Genomic DNA, 23,780 nt, shown 5'->3' on the forward strand with positions numbered 1-23,780 from the left:
ATGGTTTGGTGGGGAAGTGACACAGAGTGCTTCAACTGTATCTGTAAAGTTTAATTCACTAAAAATAAATTAGTATTTCTCTAATGTGATTAAATGAGGGAATAAATATAAAGGGCCTTGTACATTGCCTAGTAAATAAAAGGCAGCTCAGTAGATACTAATTCATTTTACTCACCTCTATCCCTCCTCTTCCCTCTCAGAATCTTCTAAAAGTTTTCGCTGCAGGCCTGTATTTTGATTTGGGGCTAACAATGAGTCAAAAACTTGACAAGCATGAATCTAAAGCTTTGTCACCATCTGGCCATTCTTGTTTTTTACAACAGTCAACAGTAAATTTAAAGCTGGACATTTTTCTCCTGTAAATTGTTGGACACAATTAACTACTCTTCTTTAATTTGTTGACATGTCATGCTTTCCTAGTTTTCCACTAGCTCTCTTAGTTTCCTCTGACCAGCCAATCCTTAAATGTAGGTACTGCCCAAGGTTCTATCCTTGGCTCTTTTCCTTCTGAGTATATATTCATTTCTTTTTCTGGACAGTTTCACTCATCCCTGTACATTACTTCAATTACCTCCTTTACCTGTTCAAATATTTATCTCCAGCTCTGGCCTGAACTCTGGCTCTCTTTGTGTGCCTCGTATCCACCTGTTTATTGGATATCTCCACTTTGATTTCATTTCAGCACTTCTGACAGTTATCTATTCTTTAGGATATTTTCAGTTTAGGTAACAGAAAACCGAGTTCATACTGGCTTAAACATTAAAGGAATTTATTGGTCTGTGTAACAGGACTAGCTTCAAAGTAGTTTGATCTGATGGCACAGCTGTGTAATTAGCTCTCCTCTCAGTATTCTACTGTGCACAGTGTCTGCTTTATCTGCAAGCTGCCTTCCCTCATGGTCACAAGGTGGCTGCCAAAGCAACACACCAGTGTTACATATTTTCTCATTCAGAGGAAGATAATAGAATTGATAGGACTTGGTGACTTAGATTTAAGAGTCTGGAAAAGTCAAAGATGATTTCCAGGCTTCTAACTTTTGCCTCTGGATGAATTGAATTCTCTTCATTATGAGGAAGAAAAGCAGGATATAGGGAAGGCAGAGGAAATGTAACATCTAAGTACTTTAGTTATATGCACGTCTGTCTCCTATCAGAATGAAATTGTTAAAGACAGTGACCTGGTCTTTTTTCACCTTTACTCCTAGTACCTAACCCTGAACTTGTCACATAGTATATATGTAATGTCTGGGGGGGAATGGATGTGTTAGATGCATGTGCAAATACATGAATACACAACACTGCTTCTTAAGATTCTCTTTCTCTGAGTAGCGAGATGTACTGTGTAATAGATTTTTTTTTTTGAAATAGCTGTAAAATGTATAATAGATTTTTGAAGTGAGCTAGACCTGCGTTGGAATTCGAGATTCACTATCCAAAGCTTTGCAGTCTTGGGGTACTTGATTTGACACTTTTTCCCACCTCTAAAGTAGAAATAGTACCACTTAGTAACTTGTTGAGGTAATTTAAATAAGAATACATAATAAAGTGCCTAGTAGCTAGTAGCATGTTTGACTTTTAAGTAGGTACTTAAGAAATATTAGTTATTATTTGCAGCCCAGAAGAAACAGAAAAGTTGGATTAGGCATTAAAAGGCAACATACAACATTCATTTTACAGAATTTTTGTTTTACTTTTTGGAGAGGAATTTGTGTGTGACAAACTTACATTGAATATTATTTTTGCAACTTCATTGGAGTATAATTTAAGTGTATGATTCAGTGATTTTTTTTTTAAAGTAATTAATTTATTTTTTGGCTGTGTTGGGTCTTCGTTTCTGTGCGAGGGCTTTCTCTAGTTGCGGCAAGCGGGGGCCACTCTTCATCGCGGTACGCGGACCTCTCACTATCTCGGCCTCTCTTGTTGTGGAACACAGGCTCCAGACGCGCAGGCTCAGTAGTTGTGGCTCACGGGCCCAGCTGCTCTGTGGCATGTGGGATCTTCCCAGACCAGGGCTCGAACCCGTGTCCCCTGCATTGGCAGGCAGATTCTCAACCACTGCGCCACCAGGGAAGCCCTGATTTTTTTTTTTTTTAAAGTAAATGTGCAGGGACTTCCCTGGTGGTCCAGTGGTTAAGACTCCACGCTTCCAATGCAGGGGGTGTGGGTTCAGTCCCTGGTCAGGGAACTAAGATCCCACATGACTCGTGGCGCAGACAATAAATAAATAGATAGATAGATAGATAGATAGATAGAGTTGTGCAGCTGTCACTACAATCAAGTTTTAGATCATCCCCAAAAGATCACTTTTGCCCATTTTTAATCAGTCTCTGTTACATTGGATTTTTTTTATTGTGGCAAAATATACATAAAATAAAATTTACTATTTTAAACATTTTAAAGTGTACAGTTCAGCTTTGTGTACTTTCACAATGTGCAGCCATCACTACTATCCATTTAAGAACTTTTTCTTCATCACAGAGACATGCGATGTTCCCATTAAATAATAACTCCTTACTACCTTCTCTCCACCCCCAGCCACTGATGGACTCTATTCTGCTTTTTCTCTATGAATATGCCTATTTTAGGTACCTTATATAAGTGGAACCATAAAATAGTTGTCCTTCTGACTAAGTAAAGTCAGTGTCTGGCTGACTTTACTTAGTATGATTGTTTTCAAGATTCATCCATATTTCATTGGATTTTGAAGCAGGCATGGCTATGAGTACATAAAGTTGGGCCAGTAAAGTCAAGAGTGGGCAACGAAATTTTGGTCAGAGTTCTCAAGCCATCTATTGAGAAAGATTACTTACCTCAGACATTCAAATATCTGGTTCTGGTTTCTCCCAACTTCCAGTGTACCCATTTATGTCATTATAATAAAGGGGAAATTTTTTGAACTGATTTCAGCTACTCATATAACTATCAGTTGAAGAAGCCAAGCTAATGGTGGCATCCCAAATTCCATTCAGCTCCAGGTTGTTGAATTTTGTCATTTTGTCATATACTTTCAGTGCTCATAAATATAATTTATCTCAAAACTTAGAACACTGTATTGTGTTAATATACACTCATATATTTTGCTGTGTACTTTTCTAAAGTACTTTTTTCATCTAGGTATATAATTAGTTGAGTGACAGACTTTTTACCATCTGCAACTCCTCATGGTATTCTCAATCATACTCTCAATATGAGGTGTTGATCAAATTACCCAAGACATTGTTATTGTGGAATTAGGGCTTAACTTTTGATGTTCTGTAGCATTCAACTTTCCAGTCACTCCATCTGGGGGTATTTTTCAGAGGTAAACCACTTCAGAAGTAACACATGTCAAAATAAGAAATCTTTGGGGATCCTGCAGCTAAAGAATGTTTATATATGCTATAATATGTTTCATATCTATAGCTGTTAAAAGAGAATTAAGAGGATATGGAGAAATTGGAACCCTCATTGCAGCCATTTTGGAAAACAGCGTAACAGTTCTTCAAGATGTTAAAGAGAGTTACCTTAGGACCCCGCAGTTCTGCTCACAGTTATATATCCAAGAGAATTGAAAACATGTGTTCATACAAAAACTTGTATAAATGCTATGAAGTTCATAGCATTATTCATAATAGTAAAAAGTGGGGGACTTCCCTGGCTGCCCCAGTGGTTAAAACTGTGCTTCCATTGTAGGGGCATGGGCATGGTTGGGGAACTAGGATCCCACCTGCCACATGGTGTGGCCAAAAAAAAAAAAAGGGAAACAAACCAAATGTCTATAAATTGATAAATGAATAAACAAAATATTATATATTCATACAATGGAATATCATTAGGCCATAAAAAAAATGAAGTAATGGTATATGCTACAACATGAATGAACCTTAAAAACATAATGCTAGTGGGATAGGGAGGGTGAAAGGGAGATGCAAGAGGGAGGAGATATGGGGATATATGTATATGTATAGCTGATTCACTTTGTTATAAAGCAGAAACTAACATACCATTGTAAAGCAATTATATTCCAATAAAGATGTTAAAAAACAAAACGTGGGCTTCCCTGGTGGCACAGTGGTTGGGAGTCCGCCTGCCGATGCAGGGGACATGGGTTCGTGCCTTGGTCCGGGAAGATCCCACGTGCTGCAGAGCGGCTGGGCCTGTGATCCGTGGCCGCTGAGCCTGCGCGTCCGGAGCCTGTGCTCCTCAACGGGAGAGGCACAACAGTGAAAGGCCTGCGTACCGCAAAAAAAGTCCAAAAAATGGGCGGAAGACCTAAATAGATATTTCACCGAGGAAGACATACACAGATGGCCAAGAGGCATATGAAGAGATACTCAACATCACTAATTATTAGAGAAATGCAAGTCAAAACTACAGTGAGGTATCACCTCACGCCGGTCAGAATGGCCATTATCAAAAATGCTAGAAACAATAAATGCTGGAAAGGGTGTGGTGAAAAGGGAACCTTCCTACACTGTTGGTGGGAATGTAAATTGATACAACCACTATGGAAAACAGTATGGAGGTTCCTTAAAAAACTAAAAATAGACCTACCATACGACCCAGCAATCCCACTGGGCATATACCCCGAGAAAATGATAATTCAAAAAGAGTCACGTACCACAGTGTTCATTGCAGCTCTATTTACAATAGCCAGGACATGGAAGCAACCTAAGTGTCCGTCGACAGATGAATGGATAAAGAAGATGTGGCACATATATACAGTGGAATATTTCTCAGCCATAAAAAGAAACCAAATTGAGTTATTTGTAGTGAGGTGGATGGACCTAGAGTCTGTCATACAGAGTGAAGTAAGTCAGAAAGAGAAAAACAAATACTGTATGCTAACACATATATATGGAATCTTAAAAAAAAAAAGTTACTGATGAACCTAGTTGCAGGGCAGGAATAAAGAATTAGACATAGAGAATGGACTTGATGACATGGGGTGGGAGGGCGAAGCTGGGGTGAAGTGAGAGTATCATCGACGTATATATACTACTGAATGTAAAATAGTTGGCTGGTGGGAGGCAGCAGCATAGCACAGGGAGATCAGCTCGGTGCTTTGCAGTGACCTAGAGGGGTGGGATAGGGAGGATGGGAGGGAGGCTCAAGAGGGAGGGGTTATGGGGACATACGTATGCATATGGCTGATTCGCTTTGTTGTACAACAGAACCTAACACAGTATTGTGAAGCAATTATACTCCAATAAAGAGCTCTTAAAAAAAAAAGTCCAAAATAGGCAAATTTAGAGACAGAAAGTAAATTAGTGGGGAATAGAGGTGAAGGGGGAAGAGAGTGACTGCTAATGGGTATGGGTTTTTTTAAGGAGGAGATAATGAAAATGTTCTAATACTGATGTGGTGATGGTTGCACAACTCTGTGGATATACTGAAAACCACTAAATCATACACTTTATTTTTTATTTATTTTTTTTAACATCTTTATTGGGGTATAATTGCTTTACAATGGTGTATTAGTTTCTGCTTTATAACAAAGTGAATCAGTCATACATAAACATATGTTCCCATATGTCTTCCCTGTTGCGTCTCCCTCCCTCCCACCCTCCCTATCCCACCCCTCCAGGCTGTCACAAAGCACCGAGCCAATATCCCTGTGCCATGCGGCTGCTTCCCACTAGCTATCTACCTTACTGAAATCATACACTTTAAATAGGTGAACTGTATGATATGTGAATTATATCTCAACAAAACTGTTCTTTAAAAAAGAGAAAGAGGGCTTCCCTGGTGGCGCAGTGGTTGAGAGTCCGCCTGCCGATGCAGGGGACGTGGGTTCATGCCCCGGTCCGGGAAGATCCCACATGCCACAGAGCGGCTGGGCCCGTGAGCCATGGCCGCTGAGCCTGCGCGTCCGGAGCATGTCCTCTGCAGCGGGAGAGGCCACAGCAGTGAGAGGCCCGCGTACCCCCGCCAAAAAAAAAAGAGAGAGAATTAAGAAACATTACCTGAAAATTCAGAGATCTGAGTTCTGACTTTTCTCTGGTCTCCAAAAGGTCTGTTTCCTCTTGCTGGAAATTCTTTTGTTGGTTACTGTTTTTCCTCATTATAACTAGAAGAAAATCAGATAGCTCTTATTTTACTCTGCACTACAGGAAGGAAGATGTCTCAAGTGTATACATGTTTTTCTTCGCAAGAGCACCAATTAACATTGGTAATCTTCTCTGTCTTACTACTTGAATCTATGAATTATCAAGCCTGATCTTGTATCTTAGGTGTAGTAGTCATATCCTGAGGGTATAGGAATTAAATTTCGTTGAGCCCTCTTCCAAGTGCCCACTTCTACAGATGGAATTGAGGCTTGGGGCGGTAAAGTAACTTATTAAATATTTGACCTTGTAAAAGTAGCAGTTTGAACCTATGTTTTGATGACTCAAAAATTTTTCTTTCCAGTGTCACATTGCTTTTTCCTACCAGGAAGATAACCCTGGATTTAAAAAGTGCTGGTGAAATTGTGTGTCTAGATTTTGTTAGTGTAAGAAATCAAAATGAGAAGGACAAATGATTATTAGCTTGTCTGTAATAATTTTGCTGTATGAGTAAAGAAAATATTACCTTTTATCAGCCTGAGTTCTTCATTAACCAAAGCCAAGATACTGAATTTATATAGAATTGAGGGCAGATAAATGGGCCCCTCTGACCCTCGCTGTATGCAGACAACTGAGGCTTCCTGTTAGATGCCCTTGGTCTCCATCAGTAATATAGGCCAATTAAAGATATGCATGAGTGACCTGAGGAACTTCCCATTCATAAAAGAGTCTTCTCCAGGAGAAGAATTTGGTATGAGAATTAAAACCAAAGCATCTGACTTTTGAGCATGCATGTACAGAAAGCCAGTCACAAAAGAATGTTTACTTTTTTGAGAGATGTAGGCTCTTAATGGACTATCCAGGTGAGCATGGTATTTGGTTTCAGGCATCTATACAGTAAGAGCCTCAGTGACTGGAAAGCTTTTGAAGTTTACTTTCACTGCTGAGGTTGAGAGATGAAATCTCCTTTAATATAGATCATCTAGGAAGTTATAGGGTAGAATGTTAGCTCATTTAATGTTGACCTTCCATGTATATACCTATGATTCTTCTTTCCTTATGGACTATTTAAGGGCCTTTATTCTGATAAAGCACTTGTATATTTCTTTCCATAGGATGGATAGAATGACAGAGGATGCTCTTCGCCTGAATCTGTTGAAGCGGAGCTTGGACCCAGCTGATGAGCGAGATGATGTCCTGGCTAAGCGACTCAAAATGGAGGGGCATGAGGCCATGGAACGTCTGAAAATGTTGGCACTGCTCAAACGGAAGGATTTGGCAAATCTTGAAGTGCCACATGAGTTACCCACCAAACAGGATGGCAGTGGTGTCAAGGGCTATGAAGAGAAGCTCAATGGGAATCTCAGGCCTCATGGAGACAACAGGACTGCTGGAAGGCCAGGCAAAGAAAACATCAATGATGAGCCTGTGGATATGAGTGCTAGACGGAGGTATGGCTTGGTTCAGCTGCCTCCATAGATAGGGTCTCATCATAAACTAAGCCTATGAAAAATGAATGACTTCCAATGAGAGGAGGGTGTTTTTCAACTTAAAGCTTCTTGAATGAAGACGTACCTGTGCTATCTGGCTTGACCGTGAATTCCTCTTGTTTCTAGATGAAACTAGGTGCCTCCAAAAATTATTACCCTTAAGATAAAGTGGCCATTTCTGGATAAAGGAGGCACTAAGAGTTGATACCCCAGTTAGAAGCGAGTTAATATACACTTTCACTCTAATCTTATGGCCATTTTAGGAGGAAGAACAGTCTTTTCTTCAGATCATCCCAAGAGTTTTAGGGATGTGTTTATTATGGAGACCCAGCTTTTATTACATCAAAGAGCATGGGCCTGTCTTTTCTTGTGTTAACAAGGAACTTTATATGCTAATCCTCTACATTCTTACTTCATTTGTGCCACATTCCCCAAGCCCCATATGTGCATACACATTCACTTATATGAGTACCCTCATGCTTGTGCTCTTTCATACACACAGCACACAAGCACATGTTTTCACAGGTCTTGGTCAAGGTTGAGTACTTGGAACTGTGGAGAACACAATATAAAGAGGTACCTAGAACTGGCTGAGGTTAGAGTCTACCTGAACAATGAATCATAGTATAGACAACCCTAGTTCTAAGAACATTCAGTTTATTCATGGTTCAGAAACACCTGATAGACATGAGAATTACTCTTCACTGTTCAATTGCCCTCCAGTTGACCTTGCTGACTTTGTCCTAGGACTGATCTAAAGCAGGATCCTTAAGAAGCTGGACTGATGCAGAAAGAAGAAAAAAGGAAGGAATGGTTTACAATCTTACTTGGGTTTCTTTCTCTACCTTTTAATGTTTACTTATTAGTATTGTCCCAGAATTATTTTTTTAAACCACACCCAGTAGGGGAACATTGTTCTTGGTAATAGCATTAAAACCCTTAGGAAACTTCAGGTAAGTTCTCTAGTGGTTGTGGAAGAAGAGAAAAATTCTTGGGAGCTATACATAGTATCGGCAGAGTATTATGAAAGTAGATTAATCCTTAGATCCTTTTAGAAAAAAAGAAAAGTGGGTGAATGAGATAATGCACCTGAGTAACCCACTTGCCCCATAATCACCCTTAACCTTCTGGGGCAAATGACTAATCCTACTTCACTGGGGACAATGAAGAGGAGAAATGTTAGGTGGATTCCTTACATGCACATTGGAACTGAAAATGTGTTTTTCATAGAAACATTGTTACACATTTTGATAAGATCTCAGTTCTGTTGGAATTACAGTGTATCACAGATAAATTCTGTATTGAAAAGAGTACCCTGAAAACTACCAGTGTGTTTAATTTTATTAGAGGAATGAACTTTTGTTCATGAACTTGATTCTTTGGAAACTGGGAACTGTTTTTAATGGTCTCCAGGAAAAGAGGCTTGATGTAAACCATCTAGATACCCATTCTGCGTGAAAAAATGGGCCCTATCTCCCCTGTCGTTCTTCTTCCCTTTCACCAGACCAGATATACTGACAGCTATTTCCACTTAGCCTCAAGCTTATTGTAAGAATGAACTAGACTGATAGATTGCTCAGCATGGAGAACAATGGTTTATTTGATGTGGATAAAAAAGGAGGAGGGAATTGGAATTTAAAAGCAGAAAGAAGGAAGGGCTCTTGACGTGATAGCCATAATTGCCTAAATATCTTTTTTTTTTTTGCCATCAGTTGGGCAAGTTATGGTATCTGTGAAATAAGATATGCATGAAACCAACACTGCTTATGTTTTGGAATGCTGTCGGGACGTGGCAGTTTTCTTTCTGGTTTTGTTTTTACTACCTGGATAAGGATTAGGAGTTTTATAATTTCTGGGAATTTGCCAGTCTGAGTCACAAAATGATGTCAGCAGCAAGTCTGGCTTTTAATATTATCTAATTGGTAGGGTTTCATACTTAAGAACACCAAATATTGTAAATCATATATGTGTTTGGGAAAGTAGCAAAATAATTTCTGTCCCCGGAAAAGCTTAATAAATGAGGCCAGAATTCCAGGTCAAAAGTTAAAAAAAAAAAAATTGAAGAATGAAACTTGACTTGGGCTTTGCCTTACCTGTGCTATCTATCTAATGTGAGTCTCATTATATCTGGGAATAAAATATCATTTAGGGTTTTCTCAGATACTACTTCCTTATAAATGTCGCTCAATTCCAAAATCTCCATGTAGGAATGTCTCTGCTTGTCCTGTTGCTGGACAGTCCTTAGCAGTAGGTGGCACTCATTTGAGCAAGGAAGAATTCCTTAGGTTAGAAATAATCTGTGAGGTGTGTATCCAGCCAGGACCAGGATGGAAAGAGTTCTGACTGTCAATGTAAGCATTGGGGAATCATGTAGAAGAAGTAGAAATCTACCAGACCTCAAAGTTGTTCACCCATGTTCTTGTTAGGGATGGGGAAGGGGGGGCATGAGGGAATATAGAAATGATAAGTAAAAATTAAAACTCTTCATTTAGGCCTGACCATTACTCCAGGAACTTGGGGTTAGAGAATGGAAGGTTCTTTTCTCCCTCTAGTGACTTCTTTTTCTGTAAGCCTACATTCTCAGCTTGCTGTGTCTGTGAGCAGTGGTTATAGAGCGATCCAGACAAACTTAATAGTTCCCAAGATGGTCATTATTATGACTGTCTCCCTACTTTATTTCCTCAGCTAAATTTGGTTGTTTTAGTAACTCAGTTTTACCCTGTTGAGGAATTGAATGCCTGTCCCAGCCATCCAGGGTGCCTTGTGCAAAAGGCATCCTAGTCCCAACAGTACCTGAGACAAGGGGCCCTGAGAAATGGTCAGAGACTCTCAGGACTATAAAGATCTGTGGTTATAAAAGGTTTGAGTTACCTGTTTAAATAAGATCTAAGAACACATTGTTTTAGACCTACATACTCCTGACTATACACTATAAATCTCAAAGAAGTAGGGTCAGCGAAGATAACTCTGAGTTAAGAAATCAGAGGAGAGTTAGAGGTTATGGCCGCTGACTTGGGAACCTACGGCAATTAGAATTTGCAGGGTTCTTGTTATCCAGGTCTTACGCAGTGAGTGCCATTTCTCATGATTTTAGAGGGACAAGATGCTCTTAAGGCTTGCTCCAGGAAGACCAAAACCAGAGTTGTCTAATAAATAGGATTGGCCATAAGGCATAGCCAGTGTGGAAGATTTAGATTTCAAAGTTATTTCTAGATAGTTTCTTTCTGAGGGAAGATGCTAAGTAGAACTTGCAGGTAGATGCAAGTCCCATGTATTTAATTCTGAAGTTTCAGTCCTCCAGAAGGCTGTAGACATTTATACTTAGCACTGTCCATTCTCTCAGGCCATTGACAACAGTACCTTCTTTTGGCCTTAACTCTTGACAGGATAGACTGCCAAAGGAGTTGTCATGTAACCTCCTTTTTTGTAGATCATCAGACAGGCAGGACCATGTTATCAGTATCATGGGTTGCCTCCTTAGCAGTGTGTCATCTGTATTTGGGGTGGACAAGTAGGCTCTACTGCCTTTGTCTTTCTTCCCCTGTGAAGCTAACCATTTCTTTCTTGACCTTCTCTGTAACTAACAAGACAACCCAAAAGGAGACTGAGATATAAGGAAAACATTTGGAATTTTGATTAAAATCAGTGTGACAAAAACACTCATCTCTTTTTCCCATTCCTAAAGCCAGTCAGTGTCTTTCTGTCTGCATCTTCTGTAAGGAATTTAGATGGGAAAAATACTTTTGCTGAGGTTTTGTCGTCACTTACATCTTGGTGTCTATTTTATCCTTTGATTTGGATGTCTCTCTCTTTCCCTGGGTGAATCAGGACAGACTTAAGTTTCCTTGGATTTCTTTGGTCAGTGTAGAAAAGTTTTCTGAACTTTTCTATGAACTTTCACTGTTGGAAGTACCTTAATTTTTCTTCTCTTGTCTAGTGAGCCAGACCGAGGAAGGCTTACTCCCTCCCCAGACATCATTGTTTTGTCTGATAATGAGGCTTCCAGTCCCCGTTCCAGCTCCCGAATGGAAGAAAGACTCAAAGCAGCCAACCTAGAGATGTTTAAGGTAAAGAAAAGAAAGATTCCTTTCTCCATTTCTTGCTTCTACTATTCTCTTTAATTCCCTGAGACTCCCATGTCTGGTTTTTTAGTGTTTACTTTTTGGATCTAAAAACTACCCATTGATGAAACTCTTCATGTGTGATTCTCAGCCTCAAGGGTGTGCCCTTTTAGAGGGAACTATTAGAATCAAGTGGAGAAGAGAGTTTGAAAATGCATATTCAATATAATTTCTTTGGAAAATGAAAACTTCATAATTCAAGTCATGTGAAGTAAACTCTTAGCTAGAAGGATACATTCTATACTCTATCCTGGGTCTCGGAATATGGAGGAATTCCTAAGTTTTCATGTATTTCTAGAGGAAACATGGCTTTAAAAGATTGAGAAACATTATTTTAAAGGAAAGCAATATCTCCCTTTGGCTGTTCTTCTATTTTGCCAGGAATCTGGTTAATTAGCATTTATATGTGGTCTCTTCTTTCACTCTGTAAGCAGTTTTTGAGTACCTACTGAATACCAGGCACTGTGCCAGACTGTGTGCTAGGGACGCAAAGATAACAATTCCATTGCCCCTTGTGCTTCTTGTGGAAGGTGGAGGTTTGGGACCTAAAAGAAGAGATCATCTTGCAGGAAAGGACTCTGAGTAACTGCTACCATAGCTGATAGTCTCCATGTTTCCTCAGGGGAAAGGCATTGAGGAACGGCAGCAGCTCATCAAGCAGCTGAGAGATGAGCTGAGATTGGAAGAAGCCCGACTGGTGCTGTTAAAGAAACTGAGACAGAGTCAGCTACAGAAAGAGAATGTCGTCCAGAAGGTACTGTGCCCGAGAAATAAGGGACTAGCAGAAAGCAAAGAAAAACTGGTTTGAGAATGGGCTGCCCCAGGTAGATTCAGCTGGGTGGCTCATTCTTCTCTGGTTCCATGGTTTTTAGTCTCTAGGAATAGTGATTTTTTTTTAATCTTGGGCCTTAATCAAGAAAACAGTGATTCTGTTTTTCTTATTTTCCCTCCTGGTCAACAGGAGCTTCAGACTGACAAGGAGTTTTGAAAGTCTAGAAGTGTACCAAATTTCTGCCTCCGATTATTAGCCTTTTCCACTGTCTCATTTTCTCTTCTCTCTCCCAGACTCCAGTTGTACAGAATGCAGCATCTATTGTTCAGCCATCTCCTGCCCATGTGGGACAGCAAGGCCTCTCCAAGCTTCCATCCCGGCCTGGGGCACAAGGGGTTGAACAGAATTTGAGGACATTGCAGGTATGTGGCCCATAGTGTGATCTTAGTTTCAGGGGGCCCTGTTATCCTGTCTCTGTATTGGGGCTTTTGTAAGATCATAGAAGAACCTGGCCTTGATAGAGGTGTTATTACCATAGATGGTCCTTTTGGTCCTTAATGGCATGATTTAGTCTGCAGTAGAAGGATGAATAACTAATCTTCCCACCGTAGTCTTTCTTCTCCAGAGGTTTCCAGCTTAGCCCTTTTCCATAGAGGGTTAAATAGTTTATACCAAAGAAGCTAGGGAATTCCTAACCACTAATCAGGTTTTATAGTGATGGTAGATTTATCCCCATAGATCCTTACACAAAATTACCAAGTCTGACTATGTTTCTGTGTTTCTACTTAGCTATGTATTACAGGCAGTGTTTTCTCTTTGGCATTTTGTGAAGCGTTTTACCGCTATGACTATATCTTTTCCTCTTCTTCCCCTTCAGGGTCACAGTGTTATCCGTTCAGCGACCAATACCACCCTCCCACACATGTTAATGTCTCAACGTGTGATTGCGCCAAACCCAGCCCAGCTACAGGGTCAGCGGGGCCCACCTAAGCCTGGCCTTGTACGCACCACAACACCCAATATGAATCCCGCCATCAATTACCAACCGGTAAGAGGGAGCCCTCATGGGGAAACAGAGAAATCTTTTATTTGCTTTCCCTGTTGAAACAACCATAGATTTTAAGTTTTGGGACACTGAGAAACTCTAGGACAACAAAGGTAATTTTGGTGGGTTGACAGTGGTCCCCAAAGTGGAAACACTGAGGAATTATTTAGTAGTAGAGAAGAAATGTTATATGCAGCAGAGCAGCAGTAAGCTAAAATCTGCCTAGAAGAAAGAGATAGAGGGATCTAAGGAATAAGAAGCATAAAGGATGTATGACAAAGCATCCCAAATCTTTATTTTTCTCTTAGCAGTTTTATTTTTATTTATTTATTTGGTTGCACTGGGTCTTAGTTGCAGCAGGCGGGCTCCTTAGTTGCTGCATGCATGTGGCATCTAGTTCCCTGACCAGGGATTGAACCGGTTCTCCCTGCATTGGGAGCGCGGAGTCTTAACCACTGTGCCACCAGAGAAGTCTCTCTCTCAGCAGTTTTAGTTCGTAGCCACTATCATTCTCCTTTCTTACATGCCAGAGTCCTTTATCAGTGAAGTTGGACACCTCATGTCTTTTTCTGAGCTTGAGGGAAGCTAAGTAGTTCAGACTAGGATCAGATAGTGTTCTCTGCCACGAAAGTAAGAATTGGTTCTTTCTCCCACATACCATCACTGACCCCTATACTCAATCTGTTTCAGCAGTCAAGTTCTTCTGTTCCCTGTCAGCGTACAACATCCTCTGCCATCTATATGAACCTTGCCTCCCATATTCAGCCAGGGACCGTGAACAGGGTGTCCTCACCACTTCCCAGCCCCAGCGCCATGACTGATGCTGCCAACTCACAGGCTGCAGCCAAATTGGCTCTTCGCAAACAGCTGGAAAAGACACTCCTGGAGATTCCACCCCCTAAACCACCTGCTCCCTTGCTTCATTTCCTGCCTAGTGCAGCCAATAGTGAGTTCATCTACATGGTAGGCTTGGAAGAAGTCGTACAGAGTGTCATCGACAGCCAAGGTAAGGCTATTTGTTGGTCAGTCTTTTTAATCTAAACAAGAAGTTGTCAAACCTGATTGATATGGGCAGAGTATCGCATGGTACTGTGTAATATTAAATAATCTCTCTTTACTATTGCCAAACCACCTCCTGTCTCTGATTCGGAAACTGTTTAGGAGCAGCGTATCAAAAAGCTTTTTGTGTGTCTGTGTATCTTAGACTTAATATTTTTGCTGTGTATTTTGTATATCTTGTCTGTTTTTTGCAGTATATCGTTAGCTCTTTTAAATGTGTCTGGCGTGATGCATGCATAATTTGAAGACTAGAACACTTATTTTTAATGTTAGTGTTTATGTGGCATTGTGCTTGCATTATTATATTCAGTCCCTGCTGTTTGAGTGCTTTTAGTTGAGAAAATAGACTGATAAAGATAACTAGGACCACATAAAAGCTGTAAGCCAACACTGAACTATAAAGTATTAATAACATCACACAGTCTATTCTGACAAAAGTTATTAAGCCTGAATTTCTAAACATAAGGACTTAGGGGAACACCTGAGGAAAGTGCCTAAAGGGCTCAGTATTGGCTATAAATAGATCACAAAGTGAATAATTCAGACACTGATAGGTAAAAATTATGAATGTATATGATAGAGTAAGTGTAGACTGAGGTAAAGAGATGCTAAGAAGCAAAAGTACTGGCGGAATTAGGTGGAGCCCTTTGACTGAATTGACACACATTTTCTTCTCAGTGTGGTGTAACAGGAAATCAGAAAACTTGGGTTCTTGTCCCAGTTTTGTCTTTTGGAGCTATGTTTCTTAGACTTAGTTTCCTATTTGTAAATGGGGATGGTACTGTCTAATTCCCTGAAGTGATGTTGCAATCAAATGAAATAAAAGTATTTTATAAATTATAGAGGCTCCTTCTTAATTCAGCAGAGTAAACTCCTGGAAAAAGATCATCTGATGAAAAGAAACAGAGGAGATACAGAGGAAATGTGAAACCACTGATTATTCTTTTTGTTGGCATCTAGGGAAAAGCTGTGCCTCACTCCTGCGGGTTGAACCCTTTGTTTGTGCCCAGTGCCGCACAGATTTCACCCCTCACTGGAAGCAAGAAAAGAATGGTAAGATTCTATGTGAGCAATGTATGACCTCCAACCAGAAGAAGGCTCTAAAGGCAGAACACACCAACCGACTGAAAAATGCTTTTGTTAAAGCCCTACAGCAGGAACAGGTAAGAATTCTGACTACTTCTCACCAGCCACCTGCCCAGGTTTGGTTTTTCCAAAAGACAGTTTTTTCTAGTTTAGAGGAGTTGTCTCTCTGATCCCCACAGTCCAGGTGATCTAGGTTTCTGAATCTAAGTTCCTAGAACCTAGAGGTCTGGGTTCCCTTTTTTTTCTTCTTACCATTCTGCCTTTCCCATTTCCATTTGGCTGTTTCTGATTGGGTTAGAGCATAATGACATATGGCTGAGCTTAAGGGAAAGGGACAAAAGGCTTGAGACTCTTGGCTTTCCCTGGTAGTACTAAATAATTCCTCTATTCTTGATTTCATTTCCTTAAACAAATGGATTTTGGTGAGAGGGATTTATATTTGTACTAGAAATCTCTTTGAGAGAAGTAATTATCTGCAGTCCATATTTGACAAAGAAATGACAAAGGAAAGGGTAGATTATAAAGTAGCCCAATGAAGATTAGTGGTTGCTAGAGTGTGTGAACTCTCATATAGTATTAATAGAATGAGAATATCTTGGAGTGGGGAAGATGTGTTGGGAAGCTCAGATTCTTTTCCACCCCACCACCCATCAGACCCCTCTGGGTAGCATCATGGGTCTCCTGGAAAATGGGTAGACAAGAGTCGAAAAATAAAACTTAGTAACTCATCAACCTTAATTAATTACATTAGGCAGCTCATCGCCAACACCCAGATCTCTCCAGCCAACTTCTGAGAGCCAGCTTTCTTGGAGAGAGGGATTCCTAATCATTGAAGTGTGTAGGTTACTTGTACCCAGAGATCTTAGTTCACCTACCCCACCAAACTCTTTTGCCTTTTCCATATCCCTCCAACTAGCTGGCAACATTAGAGATAAGAAGACCTCTAGGTTTTCTGGTTAGGAAATTGGGTGCTGTCCTGCCCAACTTGACCTGATGACTCCCAACAGGAAATTGAACAGCGATTACAGCAGCAGGCAGCACTCTCCCCCACTACGGCTCCAGCTGTGTCCAGTGTCAGTAAACAAGAGACCATAATGAGACATCATACGCTTCGACAGGTGAGGATTTCTCTTGAGGTTTTGTCAGCCATTTATCTCAATTTGTCCTTTCTTCTGCCGAAAATCATACTGCTCTTCTGTACTCCCATATCCTTACCTCCCCCTTACACCTTCCATCATGGTAAAGTTATGATCGCTTGTCTCCTCCTCATTGCAGGCTCCACAGCCCCAAAGCAGTCTCCAGCGTGGTATACCCACGTCTGCCCGTTCCATGCTTTCCAACTTTGCACAGGCACCCCAGCTGTCTGTGCCAGGTGGCCTCCTTGGTATGCCAGGTAAGAAGGGTTGATCTGAGAACTTTTCTCAGGGATTGACTAATTAGTATGCAATTCTTTAGCAGCCCCTTTAGGTGAATTGTTCTTTCTTTTGTTTTCTGCTCTTTCTTTAGGCCCTACTCCCTTCACTCTTGTTATTTGGCAAAGGTTTGCTAAATCCATATTACTTGCTAGGCACTGTACACTAGGGTTTTAGTGGTGAAAATGACACAGTCCTGTCTAGTGTGCCCTCTTAGTGGGCATGTGGTTATTGATCTCTTTTGGCCAGAATAGCAGGGTTAACTGTCCTGATCCAGTTTGAATGACCCAGGGATGATTCTTTACAGTCAGCAGGCCCAAAACCAAAGCAGGTTCAGTAATTCCCTCTTTGTCTTGATTATTTTCCTTTCACCACTGTTTTCTTTGACTCTTCTGTACCATCAGGACTGTTTATTATTCCTGGTAGGATTGAAGTTTTGGGAAGATCTCTCCTAAAGCTTGGGAGCAGGGTGGGTAGTTGCTACTGAAATAAAGCTTAACTGAGTCTGCAAAGATGTAGACAACTTCTGTTTCCTCTGCATCTCCACCACTGCAGCCCCAGGGTAGTGTGGAAGAAGGTGTCATTTCCTCTTTTAATACCTGCGCTCCACTTTTGTCTCCTGGGTCTAGGTGTCAACATTGCATACTTGAACACTGGTATTGGAGGACACAAAGCCCCCAGTCTGGCAGACCGACAGCGGGAATACCTTTTAGACATGATCCCTCCCCGGTCTATATCGCAGTCCATCAGTGGACAGAAATAACGCCTGTTCCACTTGTACTGCCCCAACCTTGTATCCTTTACTCCTCTCCTCTCCCATTGCCCCCAACTTCCGTCGCATGCAGTGCCTGTACTGGTGCCTACCATACACGGAAAACAAAACAGAAAAACAGAAGACAAACAGTAGAAATCAACAAGAAAACACACGCCCTGCCCCACCACCTCCTCTTTATTTCACACTGCTGCGATCTGTTCTTCTGCCACTTTCTCTCTTCAGTTTTCTATAACAGTGAGGTGGATCTTTGCCTCTGATAGAGGTCAGAATGAGGTCCTGGGGAGAAATCCAAGCCCTCTGACGTGTGTTTCTAAAGTTTGTTTTTATGCTTTAATTATTATTATCATTTTTAATGATGTTGTGTGTCGTCCCTTTGTTCAGTGGACGGTTAAACCTTTCTATTTTCCCCCCAATATTTTTTTTTTTCCTTTCGTCTTTTTTTTTTTTTGGTAAACACAAATGATATTCAGTTAAGTGATAGGAGCATTGCAGTAGGGTCCCCAACTGCCAAGTAGGACATGACTGGGAGTGTTAGGGGCAGAAGTTTTTAATGCACTTAACCCCAGGGTCAGGGGGAGGTGGTGGCATCAAACAAGGAGGAATAGCACACCCGCTCTGGGGTGTCTCTGAGCTGCACAGTTCTGGAGGCAGTGTTGAGTATTGAAGTTGGGCTCTAAGAATGAGGGGAAAGAGCCTGGAAGGAGAAGCTTTAAAACGTAACCACCCTAGAATTGACCCATAAAGAAGGGGGAGAAAGGGGCGTGACAATGAGCATAATGTTGAGCCAAGGAGGACTGAGACCAGGTCCTGGCCTTCTGGATGCTGGGGGAATGAGATTGGTCTCCTGACCCCAGTGGAGACACAGGAGTCTATTCCAGGCCAACTAGCCCCAAATTATTTCATCTTATTTTCTTTGTAAAATTCTCCCCCATCCCTGTCTCTTTTCTTTTCTTTTCTTTTCTTTTTTTAAATCCTAATATGCCCTTGGTAACCACAGCCCCATCTGTAATATAGAGGAGTGGCTATTCCTAGCCTGACTTTGCTGTGTGTCCTGGACATTGGATGGACATGAGTGAGTGAAATGTCAAAGGGAGGAAATAGAGGAAGAAAGAAAGAGGGGTTTCCCTCCCAACAGTTGCGACTTTCCCATTTGTCTCTTTACCTTCTGAGCGCCAGGAGATGAGGGTGAGGGCACCTAACAGATTGGAGCGCTGCCCTGACCCTGCTGCACTAACTGCAGAGCCAACCGCTCAAAGCCAGACAATTCATGTCAAAACCAATCCTGGACTTGTGCTATACAAGTAGATGTTGTCTTTTTTCTCCCCAGAATTCTATAAATTTTGCTTTTTTGTTTGTTTTTATTTTTTTCTTAAGTGCTACTAATGTAGAGAATGAATTGAATTGTGCAATGTTGCTGTTCTGGGGATTGGGGAGATTAGCATCCCATTTGCCCATACTGTGGGGGAAGGGGGAGGGGACCAGGCTGTTTTTGAGGTAAGGGAAGCCCCTTAAAGGTAGAGGTTTCTGCTCTCCTCATAGTGTATGCCCACCTGCCTCTCCAGCCGTAGAAGCTGCCAGAGTTCAAGGAAGGGATACTCTCAGCAAAGAGGTATGAAGAGAGGAGTTTAACATTTTACCCTTGAAAGCAACCTGGGGAAGGTCCCCCACTTTTATTTTTAAAATTAAATAATTTTTTAAAGTAAGAAGGCACTTTTAAAATTAACACACACACAAACTGCACATCCTCCCCATAAAGTTTGGGGAGGGGATGGGAGAAGGAGCTGGAATCAGGCTCAGTTCCCCCCACACTGGCCTCTACTCCCCATACTCCAGAGCCACTGTGGGTGATTATACTGGCCCTACGGGCCTTCCTGGCTTTTTTTTCTTTCCTCCCTTCCCCCAAATTCATTGAGCACTTAATAAAGGAGCAGAGATGCAGCCTGTGTCTGGGCTCCCCCAGTGGTGAAATGATCTGGAAGCTAGACGCTAGTAACAGGTAGTGATGGGGTCGTTTCGAGTATTTTTCTGGGGAATGTGGAACCCCTGACTGTAAGTGGTGGGAGAGGGAGGGGGGTTAGTGGAACTGGGTCTGGGATTATTTTAAAATTATATATATATATATAAAGATATATTCTTACATCTCTCCTTTGCCCTCTGTGCTTTGAAAGCACTGGATAAATCGTTTGGTTTTGCTTTTCCCTCTTCCACAAAATTGGAAGCTTTTTAAAAAATATTTTCCCTGCAAGTCATCTTGCCTTGTGGCATGTCTGTCTAGCTTCTCCCCCCCCCCCCAGCCCCCATGATGAAGTGCCATTTCTGTTATGTCTCCCCTCCCCCAGCTCAGAGGTGCTCAGAGGTACGAGGTACCCAAGTTTGTCAATTGAGATTAAAAGTAAGGAACAGAGAATGTGCAATACCGTCTGGCTGGGGGGTGTCCCTGCCCTGAGCTGAGTCCCTTCCCTGGGAGCCAGGCCACCTTTGAATGGGGCTTGGAAGTAATATGTGTCGAGAATGGGGGATGATGGGGAAGGAAAGCCTGTAGTCGAGTGCCTGCCAAGGTGCTGAGGCGATAGGGGAGAGGATGGAGTCTTCCCTGTTTTTATCCCCTCAGGGTCAGTTACACAGAGGCTGCTTGTTGACTAGTATAGCTCCGTGACCCTTTGCTCAATCGCTGAGGTTTGATTTCTTACCCTCTCTTCTCCCCATTTTCATACCCTTCCCAGGGATTAGTGACAGGGGTGAGGTTCCCCTAATCATGGTAAAGTATTAGCCTTCCACCTCCTCCCTTTCCTCCCTCTCCCTCATCCTTCTGTTTTCCTCATTTCTCTACTTTTTCACCACTGATTGCCTTGTGTCCCTCCAAGTCTATTGTTGCTGTCCATCCCCAGGCCTTGGGCCCCATAGACACTAAACCTCATGCCCTAAAGATAGGAGGAAAGACCCTCTGTTCAGAGTTATTTTACCCCTGGAGCATTGAAGCTCAGGGTGATACTAGAGTGAGGATCCCACCAGTTTTGCCTGGCTTCCTCCATCCCCAGAGGCTTTAAAAGTAGTAGTAGTTTATGGACAGTGGCTTACTCTCTAGAAGCCTGATATGGGTGGATAAGCAGTAAGGCTTGGGTAAAACTGAGGGACAGAGGTCCTTATTGGTTTTTTTTTTTTCTTTTTCTTTTTTTTTGTCATTTGACCACAGCATCTGGACTTCTTTCATCCCTGGAATAAGTACTTTTTCCACATTTTTTGGATGTATGTATGGTAGACAATTTTTTTTTTAAGACACAGAGATAAATGTTTTCCTGCTTTGGTTACCTTTCCTTTCCCCTTTAAAAGGAATTAGCTATAGAACTGCTTTGTAAAGATGCTTCTTGATATTTTACTTTTGTTCCTTTTCCCCAGCCACTCCCTTTTCTCCCCACTTCTCCAGAAGGCATAACCTTCTCTCCACACCCCACACCCCAGTCCTAGGCTCCCTTCCCCTCCAACAAGACCTTCATTAGCTTATGATATTTGCTGCCGAGATGTTATAACAAGGACTCATTCGTGTATATAAGCTATTTCTTGATCCATTTAAAAGGAATTGTACATTGTGTAGAAAAAAAAAAAAACTGAAAAAGAGAAAAAAAAGCCCTAGCCATGGATATTGTGAAACTGTGTTATGTCATTTTGTAATGTGCCCGTTTGTGTATGATCCGTGCAAAAGGGTTTCTGGGGAAGGGGCGGGGGTAGGGAGGCAGGGCTGTGGAGGGTGGGTAGGGGAGTGGGCCGGGCCCAGCACACTGAGACTGGCAGCTGCCCCAACCCCATCCCTCCTTAGAGATGCCACCTCCCCCACCACCCACCCCTAATTTGTGCCTTGCCTCCCCACCCTGGAGTAGTCCCTCCGGGTCACCAGCACTGCCTTGGCAGAGCCCACTCCCTACCCTAACCTGCCCACCCTCCCTACCCCCCAGCATTAGGTTGATACTGTGGGGAAGTGCTGGGGGTTGGGAGGTAGCCGAGGAATGGGGCAGTTCCCGGGGGCATTGAAACCAAGTATTATTATGAATTGTAATTGTATTTGCACTGTTTTTTTTCCTCTGATTGCATCAGCATATATACAATATACCTATATAACAAAATTCAGTGTCAAGCTTTCTTATGCAAGGGATTTCCTCCAACCCCAAAAAAGAAGCTAGTTTCATGGGCCTTTGAGGGTGGATTGTCATGGGATGATAGAAATGATTTTAACAAGTCATCCTAAGAAAGTCTCCCCTAGGGAGAGCCATATCCATCTTTGTAAATTGGGGTGAGGTTGGGTTACTGCAAAAGCTAAGGCTCTTAGTCCGGACTGTGGAGAGTAAAGAGAACCACAACACAAAGGGAGGTGGGTGGGGTACAGTCTGGAGACCTGGGGTTTAGTCCCAAGCTTTCCTACTAACAACTTGCTATGTGACCTTTGGTAGAGTTAATTTTCTGGGTCTCAGTTTTCTTATTTGTGAAGTGATGGCAGACAGGGGGAGATCATCTGGCCACCAAGTTTAAAATGCTTCCTTCCCCACCTACAAAACAACTTGAGGTGAGGAAAGTGTTGGGCTGAAAACCCATGGAGGAAACCAAAGTGACTAGTGTTGAAGTGGGTAAATGTGTGACCAGTACCCTTGGAGAGCTGCCAGGCCCCTACTGTTCCTTTTGGTTTAGGAAAGGCAGCAGAGTGATGTTTAGGACATCAGTTAAACCTGTGACATCTTTGCCCTCATGTCTCTAGTCATCCAAGGGCAGGGACCAGGCCCCAAGCCCCACCTCACAAGCAGCTGCCCTCAAGGGTGGTTGACCATTGAATACCCCAGGTTGGTGGTCACTCACACCCTTTGTGAGCTACAGGATGCAGAACTTTACTCACTTCTTGGTAGGAGAGGTCAGATATAGTCTACATCTTGTCTCCTTCCCTCAGATCTCATCTGAACCCCCTAAAGGCAGCTGTCTGAATAGCTGTCTCCTTCAGGGGCCCAATTTCCCCACAGCCTGGGCTGAGTACTCCCACACTCTAGGTCTTGGCTGGTAAAGCCTGGAGAGGGTATAGGATGGTGGGTGAAGCCCTGGTGAAGGTGGAAGGATAGATTGGTGGTGGGGTGGGGAGCAGGGAGGTGGGATGGGGAATGGTCTTCTCTGAATGGGGTGGGTGGGAGGGGAACAAGACCCTTTTGCACAACTCTTTAAGTTTCCTTTTTTTAAAAAAAAACAAAAAACAAAAAACAAACTCTAATTTTCTGCATTGTGTTTGGGAATTAAAATGAAAAAACTAAGACCAATAGAAACTGGTTTTCAAAAAGGCAAATACACTCCCATCTGTTTCAGATGCTGCTGAGCATTTCAGCAGTGACAGATTCAAATAATAAGCTAATTTTTGGAGAAAGGATTAAAAGAAAAAAAACTTTGTAATATTTATCACTTGCAAGCTATGTTTAATAAAGAAAGGAATGGTTTCTAAACTTTCCTGTGGCTTGTGCTTTAGTCATGGGGGGCGGGGGGGGCAGTTTGGTGGGAGAATTTTAGGGGCGATCTGGAGATTAGCTATGACTTATACCCCCTCCAGTCAATGGGGTACCTTTAGTTTGTGCCCTTTTCTTCAATTGTGTTGATTATTTAAAGCCCTTACTTCTGTATTCTTCTTCCCCTCACCTTTATATAGATCCAGTGTTCTGGAAGCCACTGACCCCACTTAAATTACCTGATGACGTAAGGTCTAAAGGTATCCGTAAGGAGGCTGCATTTAACCCAGAGGCTGGATCTCCATCCTGTCCTAAGGAGAGGTGTACCCTAGCTGTCCTTGGCCCTTCTCATCACACTGCTCTAGACTCCAGTAACAATCCTTTGTAGCATGCTGGTTTCTCCCGGTGGGGACCTTAAAACAGCTCACACTGTTCTTTCCTTAGCAAACTGCAGAATATGTAGATCCTCAGCCTCAGTGCAACATGCCCTGAAAGATCTGGAACCGCTCTGTCTTACCATGTCATCA

At 42.1% G+C, this 23,780-nt stretch overlaps 1 protein-coding gene across 6 annotated transcripts in view; it reads left to right on the forward strand.

The window, feature by feature from the left end:
- The window catches only part of GATAD2B (GATA zinc finger domain containing 2B), an 83,972-nt gene extending 60,719 nt beyond the window's left edge, over positions 1-23,253 (forward strand). For 4 of the 6 annotated variants that reach the window (XM_073807198.1, XM_019919296.3, XM_019919297.3 and 1 more), the window contains 10 exons: positions 7,141-7,476; positions 11,453-11,582; positions 12,259-12,390; positions 12,702-12,830; positions 13,286-13,456; positions 14,144-14,459; positions 15,473-15,675; positions 16,606-16,716; positions 16,874-16,991; positions 17,640-23,253. In XM_073807198.1, the coding sequence (XP_073663299.1) occupies positions 7,142-7,476; positions 11,453-11,582; positions 12,259-12,390; positions 12,702-12,830; positions 13,286-13,456; positions 14,144-14,459; positions 15,473-15,675; positions 16,606-16,716; positions 16,874-16,991; positions 17,640-17,773 (1,779 nt within the window). In that variant the 5' untranslated portion in view covers position 7,141 and the 3' untranslated portion in view covers positions 17,774-23,253. Of the gene's footprint in view, positions 1-7,140; positions 7,477-11,452; positions 11,583-12,258; positions 12,391-12,701; positions 12,831-13,285; positions 13,457-14,143; positions 14,460-15,472; positions 15,676-16,514; positions 16,717-16,873; positions 16,992-17,639 lie in introns of those variants that run through there. The other 2 variants (XM_019919295.3, XM_073807200.1) reach the window with 2 other exon arrangements.
- Positions 23,254-23,780: the final 527 nt, after the last annotated feature.

Source organism: Tursiops truncatus, chromosome 1 (assembly GCF_011762595.2).
Source record: "Tursiops truncatus isolate mTurTru1 chromosome 1, mTurTru1.mat.Y, whole genome shotgun sequence".
Lineage (NCBI taxonomy): Eukaryota > Metazoa > Chordata > Mammalia > Artiodactyla > Delphinidae > Tursiops > Tursiops truncatus.